This window comes from Lynx canadensis, chromosome D4 (genome assembly GCF_007474595.2).
Source record: "Lynx canadensis isolate LIC74 chromosome D4, mLynCan4.pri.v2, whole genome shotgun sequence".
In the NCBI taxonomy this organism is placed as follows: Eukaryota; Metazoa; Chordata; class Mammalia; order Carnivora; family Felidae; genus Lynx; species Lynx canadensis.
Window position 1 is genome coordinate 91270453 of NC_044315.2, and position 17224 is coordinate 91287676.

At 66.8% G+C, this 17224-nt stretch overlaps 1 protein-coding gene across 3 annotated transcripts in view; it reads right to left on the reverse strand.

Annotated features, from left to right (window-relative positions):
- Positions 1-1669: 1669 nt before the first annotated feature.
- Positions 1670-17224, reverse strand: part of RXRA (retinoid X receptor alpha) — a 96216-nt gene continuing 80661 nt past the window's right edge. For all 3 annotated transcript variants that reach the window (XM_030293541.1, XM_030293542.1, XM_030293543.1), the window contains exons 5-10: positions 15601-15770; positions 12749-12878; positions 10889-11021; positions 8706-8797; positions 6890-6995; positions 1670-5288 (exon numbers count right to left, since the gene is read on the reverse strand). In XM_030293541.1, coding sequence (XP_030149401.1) covers positions 5141-5288; positions 6890-6995; positions 8706-8797; positions 10889-11021; positions 12749-12878; positions 15601-15770 — 779 coding nt within the window. In that variant the 3' untranslated portion in view covers positions 1670-5140. The remainder of the gene's footprint in view (positions 5289-6889; positions 6996-8705; positions 8798-10888; positions 11022-12748; positions 12879-15600; positions 15771-17224) is intronic.

Consider the following 17224-nt stretch of genomic DNA (forward strand, 5'->3'; position numbering starts at 1 on the left):
AGAGGTCATCTCAGACCCCTGGCCACCCGGGACTGACTCAGACTGACAGAGAGGGCCAAGCAGCTCGGCCCCTGCCTGGAGCGCTCCCCCGCCCCGCCCCCCCCCCCCCCCCCCCCCCCCCCCCCCCCCCCCCCCCCCCCCCCCCCGCCCGGCTCATTAGGAAGACACAGGTCTGCCCTCCGAGCACCAGTGCAGGGCCTGGGGAATACTGCTTTCCTGGTCTCCCGCAAAGGACCCTCGAGGCCCCTCCTGGCTCTGCAGCTGTCCGGGCCGCTCTCGGACGGGGACATGTACACCTGGGGCCCTCCCAGCCCACAGGAGCCCTCCCCACACGACCACTCCCGAGGGCCTCGTCCAGAGCCGGGCTGGCACCTGCTCGGGGCACACGACCGCCGCTCAACAGTGGGTTTGGTCGCGTGGAAGGTAGGAGAAGGGGTCCGTCAGCAGGGAGGAGCCCTCCCAGTTCTCCAGGCCCTCCCAGGACTGACCCTCTCTCCAGACCAAGGAAGCGGCCCCCCGTGGCTGGTATACACGTGCTTTCGACAGGAACGGAGCGTGGGCCAGTCCCGGCGAGGCCCAGAGTGGGGGTGCTGTGCTGCGGGGAGAGGTGGGGCTCCCCGTGCCCGCCCCCGTCCAGGCTGAGCTTGTCCTGGCTGAGCTCCCGCGGGCAAGGCCAAGGCCTTGACCCAGGGGAGGGTACACGGAGGGAGCACACCAAACCACGTCGTCACTTGCTCTAGTCCCACGGGTGCCCCCGACCCAGCCCTGGGGCCCGGGGAGCGACTCGAGGTGGCGGTGCGGCCGCCTCGTCAATAAGCCCCGGGGGGGAGAAGGCGGGTGAGCCGCTCCCGCTGCGACCGCCTCGCACGTCCTGGGGCTACTGAGGTCCTTGCACCCGTGTGTGGGTGTGTGCATGTCCTGTGTGCACTGTGGGAACGTACGTGTGCGTGCACACGCGTCTTGTGGGTACGTGTCGCGTGGGGGGCCAGTTGTGCACGTGCACACGTGGGTGAACGCACGCACGTTGTGTGTTCGCGTGTCGTTTGTGTGCACGTGTGTGTGAGCACATTCGGGGGGGGGGGGTAACGAAAAGGGAGCCCCCGGCCTGTGGTCGGCTGCACGCGTTCTGGCCGGGAGCCGCCCTCACCCTCGGGCCAGCTGTCTGGTGCCACAGAGCAGGACCCCGCCCTCAGGGCTCCCAGAGTCTCCCTGGGAAGGTGCCCGCTGGACAGAGGGCACAGGCACCACCTCCAAACCGCGGCCTGGCCCGGCCCGCAGGCAGCGTGGACGCGAAGAGCATTTATCACACGGGACGCAGCAGACGGGGTGTCATCACCTCGTTATTAACGGGGCAGCAAGGTGACCTCCTTCGTTTTGTGGCCTGTGTGTGGACCGCTCCCCCGTTCGGGCTCGGGCAGCCTGGGGCAAAGCAGGTGGCCGCTTGCCCAGTGCCCACGGATGTGGGGGGACCCCTCTCGGACCTGTGGCCCGGCCCCGGGGGGCTCTGGAGCCGAGCAGACCCGGGAAGGCCCCGCCCCCCCCCCCCCCCCCCACCGCGGCAGCCGGAGGCCCCGCTCGCCCCTCGCGAGGCCGACTTCCAGACCCAAAGCGGGAGGCCTCCCCGCCCCCCCTCCCCGCCCCCAGAACAAACGAGAACCGAACGGGGACGTATTTTTAAACGCTCATATTTTGTTTCTCCTCTCAGTTTTTCTGTGTTTCTTTCCACGTTCTGACACCGTTGTTCGTCCGTGCCCGGCACCTGCGGTGGCGGTGTTCAGAGAACAATCACGCAGGGAAGGAAGTTCACAGCCAAACAGAGTCTCGGGAAGGCCGGCTGGCAACGGGGGCGGGACAGCGCAAGGCTTTAAAGACCTCTCGGAAGGGGAAGAAAACCCTTGAACGTCTCGGGCCCACCTCCGCCCGAGGGGGACGTCTGCGCGCAGAGGTTCGTACAAAGCCCGTGCGCCGCGCCCCAGGCTTCGCGGGGAAGCTCTCGCCTCCGTGTCCAGAAGCAGAAACAAAACAGGTCCCACCCCCCCTCCCCCATCATCCAAGTATACATGAGGGATAAAATTACATTTGTACAAAAATAGATTTTTTTTTTTTTTTTTTTTACCTTTCCCGATGCTTTAGACATTTTATCTCTGTATGTACTTGTCAACCTCTCTAAAGCGTTAGCTACGCGTCCCAGCTAAGGCATGGCTAAGGATCGGGGACTGATGAAGCTGCTTGCTCCAAAGCATCTTAAAATAGATGCACTCCTTGCCTTGACATATTCATTCGAACCCGGATTTCACCAAAGGAGGGGTCCTTATTACTTGCTCACATGAAGCAAATGTACAGGAACACGGGAGGAGGGGGAAAGTCTGGATTAAAAATGAAAACAAAACGCTGGTAACCGCTACGCGTGTGCTGCGTGTCGACGGCGTGTGGCTCCACGCAGGTCCTCTCTGTACAGCACGGACATTTTACACCACACCCCTGCGAGGGCAGGGACCAGGCCACGCGCCCGAATTCCGTGATGGGGACAACATCAGCCGATTACCCACTGACTGCACGTCTGGCCGGGCCCTCCTAGGGGCCCCCTGCAGAGGAGGGAGCCCTGCCGTGGCTCCCCATGCTTGCCGCCGGCCCGAATCCTCTAGGAACGCCGAGACTTGGAAAGCCGAGGGCGTGGGGCCATCTTCCCCCAGAGACCGTGTGTTTCCAGGTGACAAGGGCAGGCTGGCTTCCAAGGAGACACTTGACGGGGGCTGGGGGGGGGGGGTGGCAAGCCAGAGCCTGGCTCTGCGGACACCTTGCAGACGCGGGACGCGGTCATCTGGGCTCCTCTGCCGTGGGAACCCCGTCTGCATGTCAAAGCGGGGCAGTGAGTCCGCGGAGCAAGTACGCGGAGGCACCTGCAGGCCGGGGCCCGGGCGGCGTCCGGCCCGGCCGAGGCGGGACGGGCAAGAGGTGGCTAACGAGCTGATGTTAGTGCTATCTTTAGAAAATTAAAGATTGTCCCACCAAAATAATAATAATAATAATAATAATAATAATTACAAAAAAAATCACCTTAATGGAACCAGATTGGTAATACTATTAAAGGTCTGGTCACATAAAAATCCTACCTCTCTACTGAGCAACGGGCCGTCTCCCCATCTACCGCCTTCTCAAACAGCACAGGATGGATGACAAGGACAGCAGACAGATGGAAGAGAAGGGCAGCCCAAGGCCCTGGGATGCTGTGCCTGCGGGCTGTGGGGGGGCGGGGCGCAGAGGGGCTGGGGGTTTCTGGCTGTCGAGGTGGCGGGAACCCGGGGGCCTCAGTGCTTTACGGACTAACAGCCGGGGCCCCCGAGGCCCGGAACGATGACGTTCCCACATGCCCGAGGGGGCGGGGTGGGGAGGACCGGGTGCACAAGGCACCAGGGATGCTGGGCGAGGGGCAGTCTACCATTTATTTCCACGACCGGGGACCCCGCGAGGGAGTCCCCAAGCGTCCCTGCGCCGCTGCTGGTCACAATGGAGCCCCCAGAGGCTGCTGAGATTTGGGGGAGCGTCTGGGAGCTGGGCAGGCCCCAGCACACCCCGCCTCTGCCGCCCGCCCAGCAGGGGACACCTCCCCACGTGATGAACGGGGTGGACGGTGGAGAAAGGAGAGTTTTGTGCCACCTCAGAGCCTCTGCCCGGAGCCTCACTTTCCAGCTTGGCCGGGGACTCTGGAAGGAGAAGAGCCACAGCTACTTTCCCCACGGAGGCCTGAGGGCCAGCAGGCCTGCCTCTCCGCATCCTGCCTCAGGACCCCCCCCCCCCCAGGGTACAGGTCATCCCCTCAAGGGCCAAGAGGGCAGGAGCTGTCTGCATCCCCTCACCCCCCATCCCTGCTCAGGCCCCCACTAGTGACAAACGCTGGGTTCATGGAGTATGAGGGGCGAGAATGGAAAGTACTCAGACCAAAGGGAGGGCATTACAGTGCAAAAGAAGCCGGTTCAACCTGAGAGAGCCCCTGCACCCCCGGAGCTCGGAGCGTGCCCCCCCCCCCACCACCCAGGAGGCAGCGCCCCTGCCCGGGTCGGCAGAGATGCTACGGAAGCAGGTGCTGGGCTGGACTGGGGAGCCATGAGCCGGAGCAGGTGTCCGATGGAGCCCCACATAAGGCTGTTGCCCAGACAAGACAGCAGCCGGGCTGGCTGTCCCCGAGGGGCATCTAGCCACAGGCCCGAGGACGCTGGCACGCGACGTCCCCGATTCCAAGAGGTTCCTACACACAACAGCCAGCCAGCAAAGGGGGCCTCTGTCCCAGCAGCTCCAGGAAGCAGCCCCCCCACCCCTGCGGGCCTCCCCTCCTCCCACCCCTGCGGGCCTCCCCGGAGGCCATCTCTGCCCGCGAGGTCAGCTGAGTCACACCAGCGTGGCCCGGACTTCCAGGAAGGCCGGGAAGCGGGCTCGCCCTCCAGGAACCGGGCGCGAGCCCGCCCCTCCTCACAGGCCGAAACAGAAGGCAGAACGGAGACGGGCCACACACTGGGTCTGGCTACCCTGGGTCGGACGGGGCTGTGCGAGCGAAGAAGCTGAAACCAGGGTGATGCAGAGAGAAAACCGAGGTGGGAAGGTGGGTGACCCCAGTCCCGGCAGCCTTGAGGTGGCCCCAGAACCCCGCACGGAGGTCAGTTCCCGTTCCGGTCGGCTCGGGGGCGAAGTTGCAAGCCATCTTTGGGAAGGGGCTGCTGGCCCGTCCCTGCGAGGGAAGGGGAGCCCGGGGCCCCGGAGCCCCTCTCAAGTGCGCCGGGGCGGGGACGGTGCAGGCGGGGTCGTTGGCACCCCGCCACTGACGCTGGGCGGGGCGCGCTGGCCGGGGGGGCACCTGACGGGCGGCGAAGGGGCCACTGCAGACACAGGAGGGTGGCGCGGGATGTTCCAATCACCAGCGGCTGCTACAGCTCCAGGGCAGGCCGGCGGCCAGGTGAGCCGCGCTGCCCTGAACGTAAGGAGGCGTCGGCAACTCCGAGGCTTAGCAGGCTGCGCCCCCACGTCGAGCAGGCCGGGCGGAGAAGGGGCGGGGACGGGGCTCCGCCGGGACGAGCAGCTGGCGGCCAGGCGGGGTGGCCAGGCCGGGGGTGGGGGAGCAGGCGGGCGCGAAGGACGGGCCGCGGGCCTAAGTCATTTGGTGTGGAGCTTCCAGCATCTCCATGAGGAAGGTGTCGATGGGCGTGTCCCCGATGAGTTTGAAGAAAAAAAGGTGTTCCAGGCACTTGAGGCCGATGGAGCGCAGGGCAGGAAGGCGCAGCAGCAGCTTGGCGAACCTGTGGGAGGGCCCGAGGAAGAGGAAGCGGACGGCCCTCCCCCCTCCCCCTTTCCCCGTGCCGGTGGCCGCCCGCTGGGCGCCTGGGGACAGGACCCAGGTTGGTCCTGCGCCCACCGCCCACCGGTGCTGAGCCCGAGGGGGAGGTGGGGCCGCTCAGCCGGCCAGGGCCTGGGGGCGGGAACAGGCAGGGTGGACACAGAGACCCCGAAGGAAGATCCAGGGAAGAGAGACCTGGGATGAAGAGTCAGGGCCAGGCAGTGGCTGGGCTGGCGCAGGCTGAGTCGGGCGTTACGGGAAAGCTAAAATATGTGGGTTCTCTCTCTCCAAGGGCAATAGGGAGCCACGGCAGGATTTTAAGCCGGGGAGAGAGCTACAGAAACGGATCTGAGTATCAGCAGTGCCTTTGGCCACAGCGGGGAGACTAAGGTGGGGCCGTTCGTGGGCCAGGCAGCAGGTCTGTGCTCGAGCAAGCCTCACCCCATGAAGCGCTGGCATCCCGGGTGCCCCATGCCAACGCCCACCCCTTCCCCAGAAATAGCTCTATTGGAGCTGGGCCAGAGGCATGATCCCCAGGCCCTGCCCGGCCCCTGGGGGTGGGGAGGGGCAGACTGACTGGGGGAGGGAAGGGGGAAGGCTGGGGCTCTTGGAGGAGGGACACCAGGCTTAGCTGCTCTGCCACCAAGGATAGTGCCCTGTCCCCTCCGGGGATGTCCACAGCTGCCCCCCCCCCCCCAGCAACCACACGGACCCTCGAGGGGCTGCGGGGCCTCGTTAACTATTCACAGCGTCTGTATTTCAGGGGAGAAAGCCCTGGGGTTGGCTGCCATGCAACCCACGTTTTAAAGGCAAAAACGCAGCATAGAGGCTGGACCGGGGCCAGAGAAAGCGGTTTTCTGCTGAGCTGGCGAGATGGGCTGCGGCGTGCAGCCAGGAAAAACAAGCAGGCCTGCCCTCCGTCCTCCCCGGGAAGTTTCAGTTTAAACCAAACCAGATGAGGCTGGGAGGGAGCGGGGCACAGTCGGGTGCGCGAGCCAGCGGGCACCGCGGGGCGGGCGGGGGAGAGGGAGGTCTGGTGTCCGGGGCTGGGGGGCACACGCCCTGCCGGGAGAGGCCCTTCCGGAGGGAGGGGCTAGAGTAGGACGACAGGCACAGCAGCACCAAGCCACCTCCTGTGCGTCTGGCGCCGTGGACCCAGAAATGAGGCCCAGCCCTTCCGGTGCCCCCGTCAGGTGGGAGGCAAACTCTGAACACGTTTAGGAAGCACCCGCTCTGTGCTGGCCCCCGTCCCTGCTGGGGGCTAGCACGCAAAGGCCCCGCCTCTAGGGGTTCCCTTCAGGGGCGGAGGAGACCGCTGGCTTCATTTTCATACCCCACGGAGACCAGCACCTGCCGCGTGCGGACCGTTTCCGGTGAGTTGCAGGGGGGTGACAGCGCATCCGCGGGGTCCCCGCCCTCCACACACCTTCCCTGACGGAGGCGGTGCCGCCTTCTAGTTCCCACAGCCGTGCGGGAGAGCGGGTGGCCGTCCGGCCTGGGGCCGGGGGTCTGGAGTGAGGCCCCGAGGGCCCCCGGGGCAGGGGGCCAGGGCCGCGGGCTCACCTTCCCGGCTGCTCAGGGTATTTGTGCTTGCAGTATGCCTCCAGGGACGCGTAGACCTTCTCCCGCAGGGCCTCCACCTCCGCTGGGTTCGAGAGCCCCTTGGAGTCTGCAGGGGAAGGGGCTGCGGGTCAGAGGCCTTGGCCCGGGAGGCTGCACGGGACACCCGGGCACTCAGGCGAGCTCCCCGCTCGGACGAGGCCGGCAGCCGCGGGCGGGTGGGCTCTGGGTCCCGACTTGCCACTCGCTGGCCACGGGACCTCAGGCCCATCCCTGGACTTCCCGACACAGTTTCCCCATCGGGGCTCGGACGCAAGGGGACCGCCCTCCCCCCCCCCCCGCCCCGGTTACCGTGGCAACCAGGCTGATGTCCCACCCTTGCTGCACTTAGGACTCCGTTCCTTTGAGGTGGATGAAAGCTCCGAACCTTCACCCCAGCAACACCCCAGAAACAGCCGCCCGCCCCCCCCGAGTCCTGGGACCCTGAGGGCGGGAGCCCGGTCCGGAAGGGGCTCTGCCCGTGGACGGCGATGCCCGGGACCACAGCCACCAAAGCCTCCAGGACCCGCAGGTGGGATCCGAGGCGCACGGGGCGGGCCGGGGCTCGGCCGGGTGAGCGTCGTGGGGCTCCCGGAACCAGTCGGAGCCCACCGGGCCAGGCAGTTCCGTCCAGCGTCCTCTCTGCCTCCTTGTCTCCCGGGGCTTCCCAAGGCCCAACAAGCCAACGTCCGACGAGCCCATCTCTCCCCGCAGCAGCCAGCCCTTGGTGGTATCGCGCTACGGTTCACGAGGCCCCGGGTCTGGTCCCAGGCAAGTGTGGTCCAACCCGATGGCTTGGGGACCGGAGGCTGGAGCCCACCACTGCCCGCTTGCTGCCGTCTGAAGCCGCCGCGGCCCCACAGCGGCTCAGCCACGGGACGGGCCCGCCGTCGGGTCGCCTCTGGGCCCCAGGTCGGGGGGGGGGGCGCTCACAGCAGCACTGCCCTGGCAGCCTGACATCCCGGCAGGTGCGCCGAGGCCCGGCTTGAATGCCGCAGGAGGCCTGGGGTCCTGGGCCTCTCGGGGACGCGCCAGGTTTCTCCTTAGCTCAGCGCCCCCAGGCCCTGAGGAGGCCCCAGCTGCAGCCATCTCCTTCCTGTCCCCAGCAGCCCCACACCCAGGACTCGGACATCGAAGGGGCACCAGCGGCCGGGCCACGCACAACTTGAACGGGGACCCCACCCGGGCGGGGCCGAGATGGTGTGGCCCGGCCTCCCATGCTGGCAAGATCACAGGCTTAGAGCATAAATCTGGGGGACAAAATGCCCCACAGAAATGGGGTCTCCCCTAAAGGAGACGTTCACGGATCCACAGGCGGATCGCTCAGCACTGGAGCGGCCGCAAGGCAGGAAGGCAGGGGGGCCCGCTAACCCCCCCCACCCCCGCCCCCGCCTTCCCCACGGCCCGGCCAGCTCGCCCACCTCTTCCTAGAAGCCCGCGGCGGCCCCGAGCCTGCCCCCCTGCGTCCCCACCCGCCCCTAGCAGACCGTCCGGGCTCCAGACCTTCCCTACGAGAAGTTCACGAGGACGCTGCCGCTTCCAGCGACCGGGATCCTGGCGGCCGGTGGTGCCACGCCGCGGACGCGGGGCTCGGAGGGCTCGGCCACAGGCCCCGCCGCACCGCGAAGGAGGAGCGCGAGCCACTGAGCCCCACTGCCCGCGGAGGCCGCCACGCTCTCACGCTCACGAGAGCCATGAGGCGGCGGCGTGCCCGCTCCGCCAGCGAGGAGGCCGCGAGCGATGGGCCGCGAGCGCCCGGGGCGTGCCAGGGGGGCCGTACCGGGGTTGAAGAGGACGATGGCGCGCAGGCAGCCCAGCTCCGTCTTGTCCATCTGCATGTCCCGCATCTTGGACACGAGCTCCGTCAGCACCCTGCGAGGACGCGGCACCGCGGTCCCAGTCAGGCCGTGGCCTCGCCGGGGACCCCCGCGGCTTCCCCAGGGGACTCGCTCGGGAAGCGGCGTGGACGCCGGGCACAGCCGAGAACGGCCGGGCCAAACCGGGGGGCCGCCCGGCCGGGGCCTGACGTCCCCCGCGCCCCGCGTGTGGTCCCACCCGGAGACGGGCGGCAGGTGGGATTTGCCAGGAAGGGACCCGTGACAGCTGCACCGAGGGGAGCCAGGGACCCGGACACGGTGGGAAGAGTCCGCCGCCACGGCTCCCCACGGCTCGAAGCAGGGCCGTGGCGCACGGCGCCCACACCGCTCCTGTGGGTCCCCCGGACGTGGCCCCCCTTGCTCCCTCCCGGCTGCCCGAGGGGGCTTCACTTCCAGACCAAGCCACGCCACCTGTCACGGGGCGAGCCCCGACCCAACCTCAGCTGGCCCAGCCCCTGCGGGCAGCGGGCTCCTGGGTCCCCGGGCTGCCTGCGCTCCCCGACCTCGCCGGCCTGCTCACTGGCCCCCAGAACTCGACGGCCGTGTCCAAGAAGTGGCAAGTGGCTGGCGAGGCTGGGCCACAGGGGACCAAGGACGGTGACCTGGGAAGAAGCCCCCAAGGGTCTGCGGGCTGGAGAGGGGAAGATCCCAGGGAGCCTCGGGGACAGAGTGGGAGGGGACAGGCGCTTACGTGCCCCACCACCTCTGCTGCGGCCAGCGGGGCCCTGGGGCAGGGGTCACCCGTTCCATTCGCTCGAAGGGCAAGGAGGAGCGGATTCCTTCCGATGCCGCTCTGGGCCCACTCGGGGTACAGCCCCACGCCTCTGCCGCTGTCACCTCTCTAGCAGCTGTGACACAGAACTGGCGGCTGGGTGCACGGTTGGGGCTGCATTCCTAAAGCAAAGCAGATCCCAGCAGGCCATCCTCTCTAAAGAAGGCCTCTGTGGACAATGGTTGCACCCCGCAGCTGCCTTTGCTGACACCTTGTACGTCAGCCTGTTAAAGGCCCTGAGAAGTCCTGCAGCAGAGACACGCCTGTATGCTGTTTAAACCAGCACTCGCCAGGGTACGTGGCCACAGCCCGTTTGCACTTGACGCATCCCGGGGAGCTCGAGGGCCGACTTCTTGGTCCTACCGGAACTGCCCTACAGGGCAGCGTGGTTCCTACGTTTACTCTCCCGTGGGTGACGGCCGGGGGGCCCCGCTCACCTCTGACGTCAGGGCTCCCGCACTCGGGCTCCCTGGGAGCCCTGCCACCACCTTCCCTCACTGCTCCCGTGCTGCGTCCCCCGCCCCAGGGACCCTACGACGTCTCTCCCAGCCCTTCGTCTGCAGCTGGCCCAACCAGACACCCAGGTGCCTGCAGCCGGGGACGGGCAGCTCCCGTCCACCCTGCCGGGTGGAGCACAAGGGAGCTGTGTGTGTGGAGCCACCAGACTGGGGGCGCGGGGTCCCGCCACCCCCGCCAGCGCTGCCTCCCTGCGTGTACGCTACGGAGCGCAGGGGTGCGGGGAGGTGAAGGAGCAGCGGCCGACACGGCAGGGCGCTCTCAGGCTTCGACTATTAAAAACACAGCAGCTGCTGTAAGATGGTGACTCCTCCTTTTCAGAAAGTGCAGCGCTCCTTCCCCAGCACGGGAGTTTAAAGAGAGCCAGGAGGGGGCCCCTGGGTGGCTCCGTCGGTTGAGCGTCCGACTTCGGCTCGGGCCACGATCTCGCGGTCCGTGGGTTCGAGCCCCGCGTCGGGCTCCGCGCTGACGGCTCGGAGCCCGGAGCCCGCTTCGGATTCTGGGTCTCCCTCCCTCTCTGCCCCTCCCCTGCTCGTTCTCCCTCTCTCTCTCTCTCCCTCTCTCTCTCTCTCTCTCTCTCAAAAATGAGTAAACGTTAGAAAAAATTTTTAAATAAAATAAAATAAAGAGAGCCGGGAGAAAATAAATCAAAACGTTAGGCTGTGGCTGTTGGGTGCCCCTCGCTGACAGACTTAGGGAGACGCGAACCTTCGTGCCTACACTTGCGTGTCCGCATCTGACACCCGCGTGAACGGAGCCCACGCTAAGCGGGACGGGAATGTGGGCCGGGGGCCCCACCTGTCAAAGATGGCGCCCACCCCGGCGCTGTGGGCGCTGTTCCGGTGCACGTGCAGCCCGGTGGCCAGGAGGATCCCGTCCTTCACGGCGATGGACCGGTGGGAGAAGGAGGCGATGAGCAGCTCGTTCCAGCCTGGGGGGAGGAGGGCGCAGGGTCACGCGGCTGCGTCCGGGCCCCGGGGCCACCCGTCCCCCCGTGGGGCTGCCATCCAAGGCAGCCCGCTCCATCACAGGACCATCCCAGAGTGGGGTCTGGGGAACCCCTACATGAGCGTGCCACAGGAACGGGGTTCCCGAGCACCTCTGTTTGGGAAATGCCTCTTTCTTCTACGGTGCAAACTGCGGCGATAAAGGCCCTGAGAAGTCCTGCACGGAGCGCCCGATTCGGCTCTGTTTAACCAGGTGCTCCCAAACTCACGTGCCCAGAGAAGTCTCTTCCCACAAGGGTGCGCAAGCCACGGAGGATGTGGGGGACTCTCTCCAGGGCGACCCCAGAGCTGCTTCCGTGAACCTTGTCTCAGCAGCGAACTCTCGCGTTAACGTGTGCCACCTGGGGCACCACCAAATAGTACGTTATCAAAGTGAAATAAGGCTGAGCCTCAGGCAAACCGGAGCCTCTCTTTACATGAGTTCCCAGCGCAGACAGACCAGAGCAGGTATCTCGGGTCAGGAAAAGGTACAGAAGAAAAAGTTGAAATGGAAACAATTTCTGTGCTTGGTTCTCACTGACTCCTGTGGAACCGGGAAGCCCGGAGCCTCTTCCCCCAGGACAGCGAAATTCACAGCCACACTCCCAAGGGCTCGGAAGGCTCCGGGCTCCGTGGCAGACGGGATCACGTAGACCATCCCGTTCAACACTGACTACAATCCTACAACAAAACCAGGAGTGGCCCCGTTTTACAGAAGGGGAAACTGAGGCACAGCAGGGGTTACCCCACCACAGCGAGTCAGGTCAAGAACGTGGGCCTCTGCCCACCTTCCCCTGATGGCTCTGGGTGTTGGGTTTTATGCCCCAACTAGAGTGGGAGCTCTTGGAGAAGGCGCCCCTCCCCTCCCCGCCAGGCTGGGGGCAGAGCCGGCCCCAAGAGCACCTGTCCTCCCCAGCCGGCCCCAGCCCTGACACCGTGGGATCACTCAGGAGTCACTCTGCTCTCCCTGCCGCCCCGCGGGGCCTGCCTGGTCCCCTCCTACCTCTGGGCCCGGCTGCCCTCTGCCATTCCCTCAGCGCCCAGCCGGGGGCACGGCCGGGGTCGGGGTACGGCCCCAGCCGGTGGACACAGCACCACCCAGCACGTGCAGGTGGCCCGGTGGGGCAGGAGGCTGGCGGGTGGGGGTGCCCCTGCCAGCACCCTCTGAAGGAAGGCCCAGCATAGCTGGTTCCCCCGTCCCTGCTGTCCCTCTGGCAGGAACTTGCTCTGAGGACCCTAGTCTCACGGCAGAAACCGGCAGAAAACGGCACGCCCATCACGTGTCGGGAACTGGGCCTGAGCTGAACCCCAGTGCCGACGCTCCCACCCACCTGCCGGCATCGCAACCCCCACCCACAGAAGGAGCTGAGGCCTCGGTGTGGGGAGAGGGCAGGACACACACACAACCCCCTCACCGGGGCAGCCCGTGACAGTCACAGTCCCCTCACCCTCTCCAGAGGTCCCCAGACAGCGCTTTACCTCTCAGAAGGCCACTTAGAGACCCCAAACCCAATACCTCCTTCGGGAGGGCGGAGCGAGGCCAGACGGGGCAGGGAGCCCCACGCTGCGGGAGGATGGGGCGTCCCAGGGTCTGGCCCAACCACGGGGCCCCAAGGCCCATGCCCTCTCCCCTCCGATGCCTTCCCCGGCCCCGACCAGACCGGCCACTTACCTGCCCTCAGCAGGATGACCTGGTCGTCCAGGGGCAGCTCTGAGAAGTGCGGGATCCGCTTGGCCCACTCGACCAGGGTAAAGAGCTGCTTGTCCGCTGCCTGGCAGATGTTGGTGACGGGGTCGTTGGGCTGGGCGGGGGGAGGGGCACACAGTGAGTGCCCTGCTGGGAACGAGGCCCGGACCAGGTCCCCCCACCCCCCCGTGGCACCTGCCCCGGGCTGAGGAAGGCCGCAAGACCAATGTGCGAACGGGCCACTTTACATCTCCCTTTGGGGGCATGCCCCGGCGGGACGACGACGGAGGAGACCGGGTCAGAGACGGGAACAGTGAGCAGGAGAGACGCTCGCTGGAGGACGCGAGCCAAGGACGCCTCCGGCACCCGGGAGGGCAAGGGGGCGTCCTCCCCAGCAGGACCCAGCCCTGCCACACCCGACCCCAGTCCGCAGACACGGATTTGGGACCGCGGACCTCCAGGACCAGGACCGGAAGATACTAAAAACGCTGCCGTCTGAAGCACTCAGTGCGGGGCCCGGTGACCCTATGGCGCAGTCGGGGAAAGAGAAAGGCAGGTGTGAAGCTGGAGCTGGGCCGGGGGGACCCGGGGGGCGGGGGACAGTGCTGGCCCCTCCGTGCCATTTCTTCCTCCCAGCTGTGGAGACGGTATCCAGATGCGGGCATCAGAGCCGCTTCTGCAAAGTTCTAGCCAGAAGGGACCTCTCCACTCATCCTCACCGATGAGGAAACGCAGGCAGGCCTCCCAGGCTCCTGGCAGGCGGAGCCTCGGGTCCTGAGCGAGGGGGGGTGGGGGCAGAAATCCGTCGCTCCGGGAACCACAAGGGCCGGGGCCCCCTGGCAGGGGCAAAGGCTCCTCTGAGGAGCTTCCCCAGACAGCGGCCATCTGCCCTAAAGGGAGGCGCAGACTCAACACCCGGGGTCCCGCGGGAGGGGCCTGCTGAGGGCTTGCACGGGAAGCCAGGTGACAAACTGTCACAGAGGCCACCAGGTGGGGAGGGGCTGGGTGAGCAGGGGGGGGATGCGGGCTGTAGGAACAGGCGTCAGCCAGGGCTTCTGGGGCTCACGGACGGACCCCCAGCCCAGGGTGACGGCCCCCAGCACACCCCTATACTTGCCCTCACCCCAAAATCCCTCTGCTGCCCAGGGCTGGCCTGTGGGGGTGGGTGTTCCCCCCTGCGTTCCCTGCAGCAGATTCCGCGTCGACCAGAAGCCGGGGGCCAGGCTCTGCTCAGGGCACACGTGTCCCCACGCAGCACCCCCATCATCCACACTGGCACCAAGGCTGGCCTGCATGGGATCCCCAGCTCATGAGGGCGACACACCCAATAGGTAGCCTTGTCCGAGGCCACCCCTGCCGGGCTTAGCGCCTCCGGCCCCGTCAGGTCAGGTGGAGTGGGGCCCAGGGAAGCCTTGTGGAGCGAGGGGGGGGGGGCGCGTGGAGGAGCCTCAAAGCTCCTGGAGGAAGCCCAGGGAGCCAGCCTCCCTGGCCACCGGCTGTTGGCCCCCTAGGAGCCCACAAGGGGCCCAGCGCAGCCTCTGAACCACTCCCAGGCAGTGGCCTCTGCAGCTGGCCGCACAGGTCACGTGTCCCAAGAGATGACAGCCGCCCCCCCCCCCATCCTGGCCCCAGGGCGCAAAAGGTGCCACTCCAGAGTGAGCCACCCTCCTGCTGTCTGAGGGACGGGGCCTAATGAGTTGTCCAAAGGGGGGCCAGGCCGACCCAGAGGAAGCTGTAACGAGGCCAGCCACAGGAAGGCAGGCTGGCGCCCCCCAATGCGGCCAGCCCTCGCACGGCCCGAAGCTCCGGGCCGGTTCTGAGAGCAGGGGGAGCAGGGGGCAGCTGGTTTTTCCTAATAACGTCTGCACTCGACGGAAGAAAAACGTCGAGAGCCCCTGGTCTATCTCCCGATTTTGTCCCGGAGCTTCTGTCCCACCGTGAACCCCTCGAAGCCGCCCCCCCCCCCATCCCGGGGCCCTGAGGGGTGGGCTCGGTCCACAAGCAGAGTGCCGGACGCCTGCCTTCGGGCCCCGCGTGCACCTGCTCCCCGGCTGGGCGCCAGAGCGGAGGCCCGACAGGGGCTGTGGCCCTGGGCACCGGGCGCCCCCACGGGGGTCCGGGGAAGCCAGGTGGCCAGCCACGGCGGCCTCACAGTGCCGGGGCCTCGTGAGCACACGGGACACGCGTAGCCGGGGTGAGGGCTGCGTGCGAGCACCCGCGAGCAGGCGGGGTCCCTGGCCGGGGCCGGAGAATTAACCCACCACGCACCCCGCGACCGGCTGCCGTGTGCCGGGGGCCGTGAAGGGAGCTCTGAGCCACGCCCTGGGGCCAGGCCTGCCTTCACAGGGCCGTGGAGGAAGGCCACAGGGGGCAAGGGCCCCAGGAAGAGAGACCCCTGAGCCCAGACAGACGTGAGAGGAGGAATCAGAGAGAGCTGCACGTGCAAGGGCCCTGGCGGTGCACGGGTGGACGAACAGGGCGTGTCCAGCACGGTGGGAGCCGCGGCGAGCCAGGCGGAGGACGGAGAGAGAGAGGCCAGTGCCACCTTGGGGCCACAGGCTCTGGGCCCAGCCCTGACCCCACGTGGGGGCACAGGCGGAACAGCAGAGTGGCCTGCACACCTGGGGCACACACGGGACCCCCGACACCCAGCTGAGCGCGGGCTGCAGTCCCCGTGGGGCAGGACAGCACGTGCGGGGTCCCGGGCGTGAGCACGGCCCACGACAGATGGGGCCTCTCGCCCACAACGCTCACCAGGGGCCAGAGGTCCCCAGGCAACGCCGGCCCCTGCGGTCCCGGTGGGGAGGGGGGACCACATGGGCAGGGGTGGCGCTCACCGAGTTGGGGTTCAGCCCCATGTTCGCGTCCACGTACGTCTCGGTCTTGGGCTCGACGGCCAGCTCTGCCTCCAGAATCTTCTCCACCGGCATGTCCTCGTTGGCACTGCTGGTGGACTCCACCTCGTTCTCGTTCCGGTCCTTGCCCCGCTGCCTCTCCTCCTGCACGGCTGCAGGGTGAGGGAGGCCATGGTCAGCCCGCGGCTCCCTGGGCAGCGCCTCCCGCCCCCCAGACCAGGGGCCAAGCCATGTCGGCCCCGAGCCAGCGCGCCCGGCAGGGCCAGTGAGGGCCAGACCACGGCCCGGTCTCTGCCTCTCAGCAGCCACACACACTCACAGAGCACACCCGCCTCTCGTTAATTCATCCGGCTAATTCCACATCAGGACCTGTCTGGGGCCAGGCATACACAGGCCAGGGCACACGGGGCCCAGCTCTCGTGCAGCTGACGGATGGTTCAGCAGGGAGCCTAAGGGCTCCGAGAAGGGTTTTGATGGGCTCAGACAAAGCCAGGAAGGCTGCCCGGAAGAAGCGGCAAGGAGAGTAAAGAAACACGAAAGACAAGGGTAATAGTTCAGGCAAAGGAGGCAGCGTGTGCAAAGGCCCAGAGCCAAATCAGAGATACTCCTGATGAATGGGCCTCTTACACCAGCTGGAGACCCGGTACAAGGGGTACACGGGAGCAGGGGCAAGTTCCTGTGCCACAAGAAAGGGACAGGATAGGACACACACCTCTGAAAGTCCCATCCAGCTGCAGAAAGAAAAGGGGGGCCCAGGGGAGACCAGGAGCTGGATGCCAACCCAGAGCATCAGCCAGGATGGCTGGGTCAGCCCGGTAGGGAATGGGGCAGCCCTGGGGCTGGAGGGCTGAGCAGATGGGTGGACAGGGCATGGCCCAGTCCCTGGGAACCCAGGGAGAGAAGCCGATGGAAGGAGGCAGAGAGGGGGGCATTCACTTGCACACTGCCCCAAGGAGACCCACATGGACAGAAGGGAGGACACCAGGGCACCGTGCAGATGGGCGTTTACAGACCTCAGACTTCAGAGTCCACGAAGTTCAAACTGCCCTTCCCGAGAGAGGCCGGGACCCAGGGGTCAGGCTGTGGACCCCACCCAGAGCCCCACAAGCACCCAAGATGGCTCCTCGGGGCTGCCGCAGCCTCCTGGGGGACCCCCACCTCCACCCCTCCTCTCCAGTAAGAGAACTAAGGGCCCTGGACTGGGGCAAACGAGTCAGCCGTAGGGAAAAGTCACAGCCTGCAGCCCGGTGCGGGGCCAGAAAGGCTGTCCACACGGTACTGTTTCAGCCTGAGCCAGCTAGGAGTGTCGGGAATGCCCAGATGCTGTCACAGCAGCCTCCCCCGAGCCCACCCAAGCCCACCCAAGCCCACCCTCCTATGGTCCCCCTCCACCAGGCCCCTGGGGTGGCCTCGACCTCCTCAGAGCCGGCTCCTCGGCTCCCCCGCCCCCAGACAAGGTCCTCGGTTTCTTGAAGACCCCATCACAGAGTGGGAGCTTGGTGAGGGGACTTCCAAGAGTGTAGCACGGAGACTTTTGTCCCCAGGCCCATCTAAGCTGAGAGGAAGGGCCTGGAAATAGCCCCTCACTGCAGAGCCCAGAGGCAGG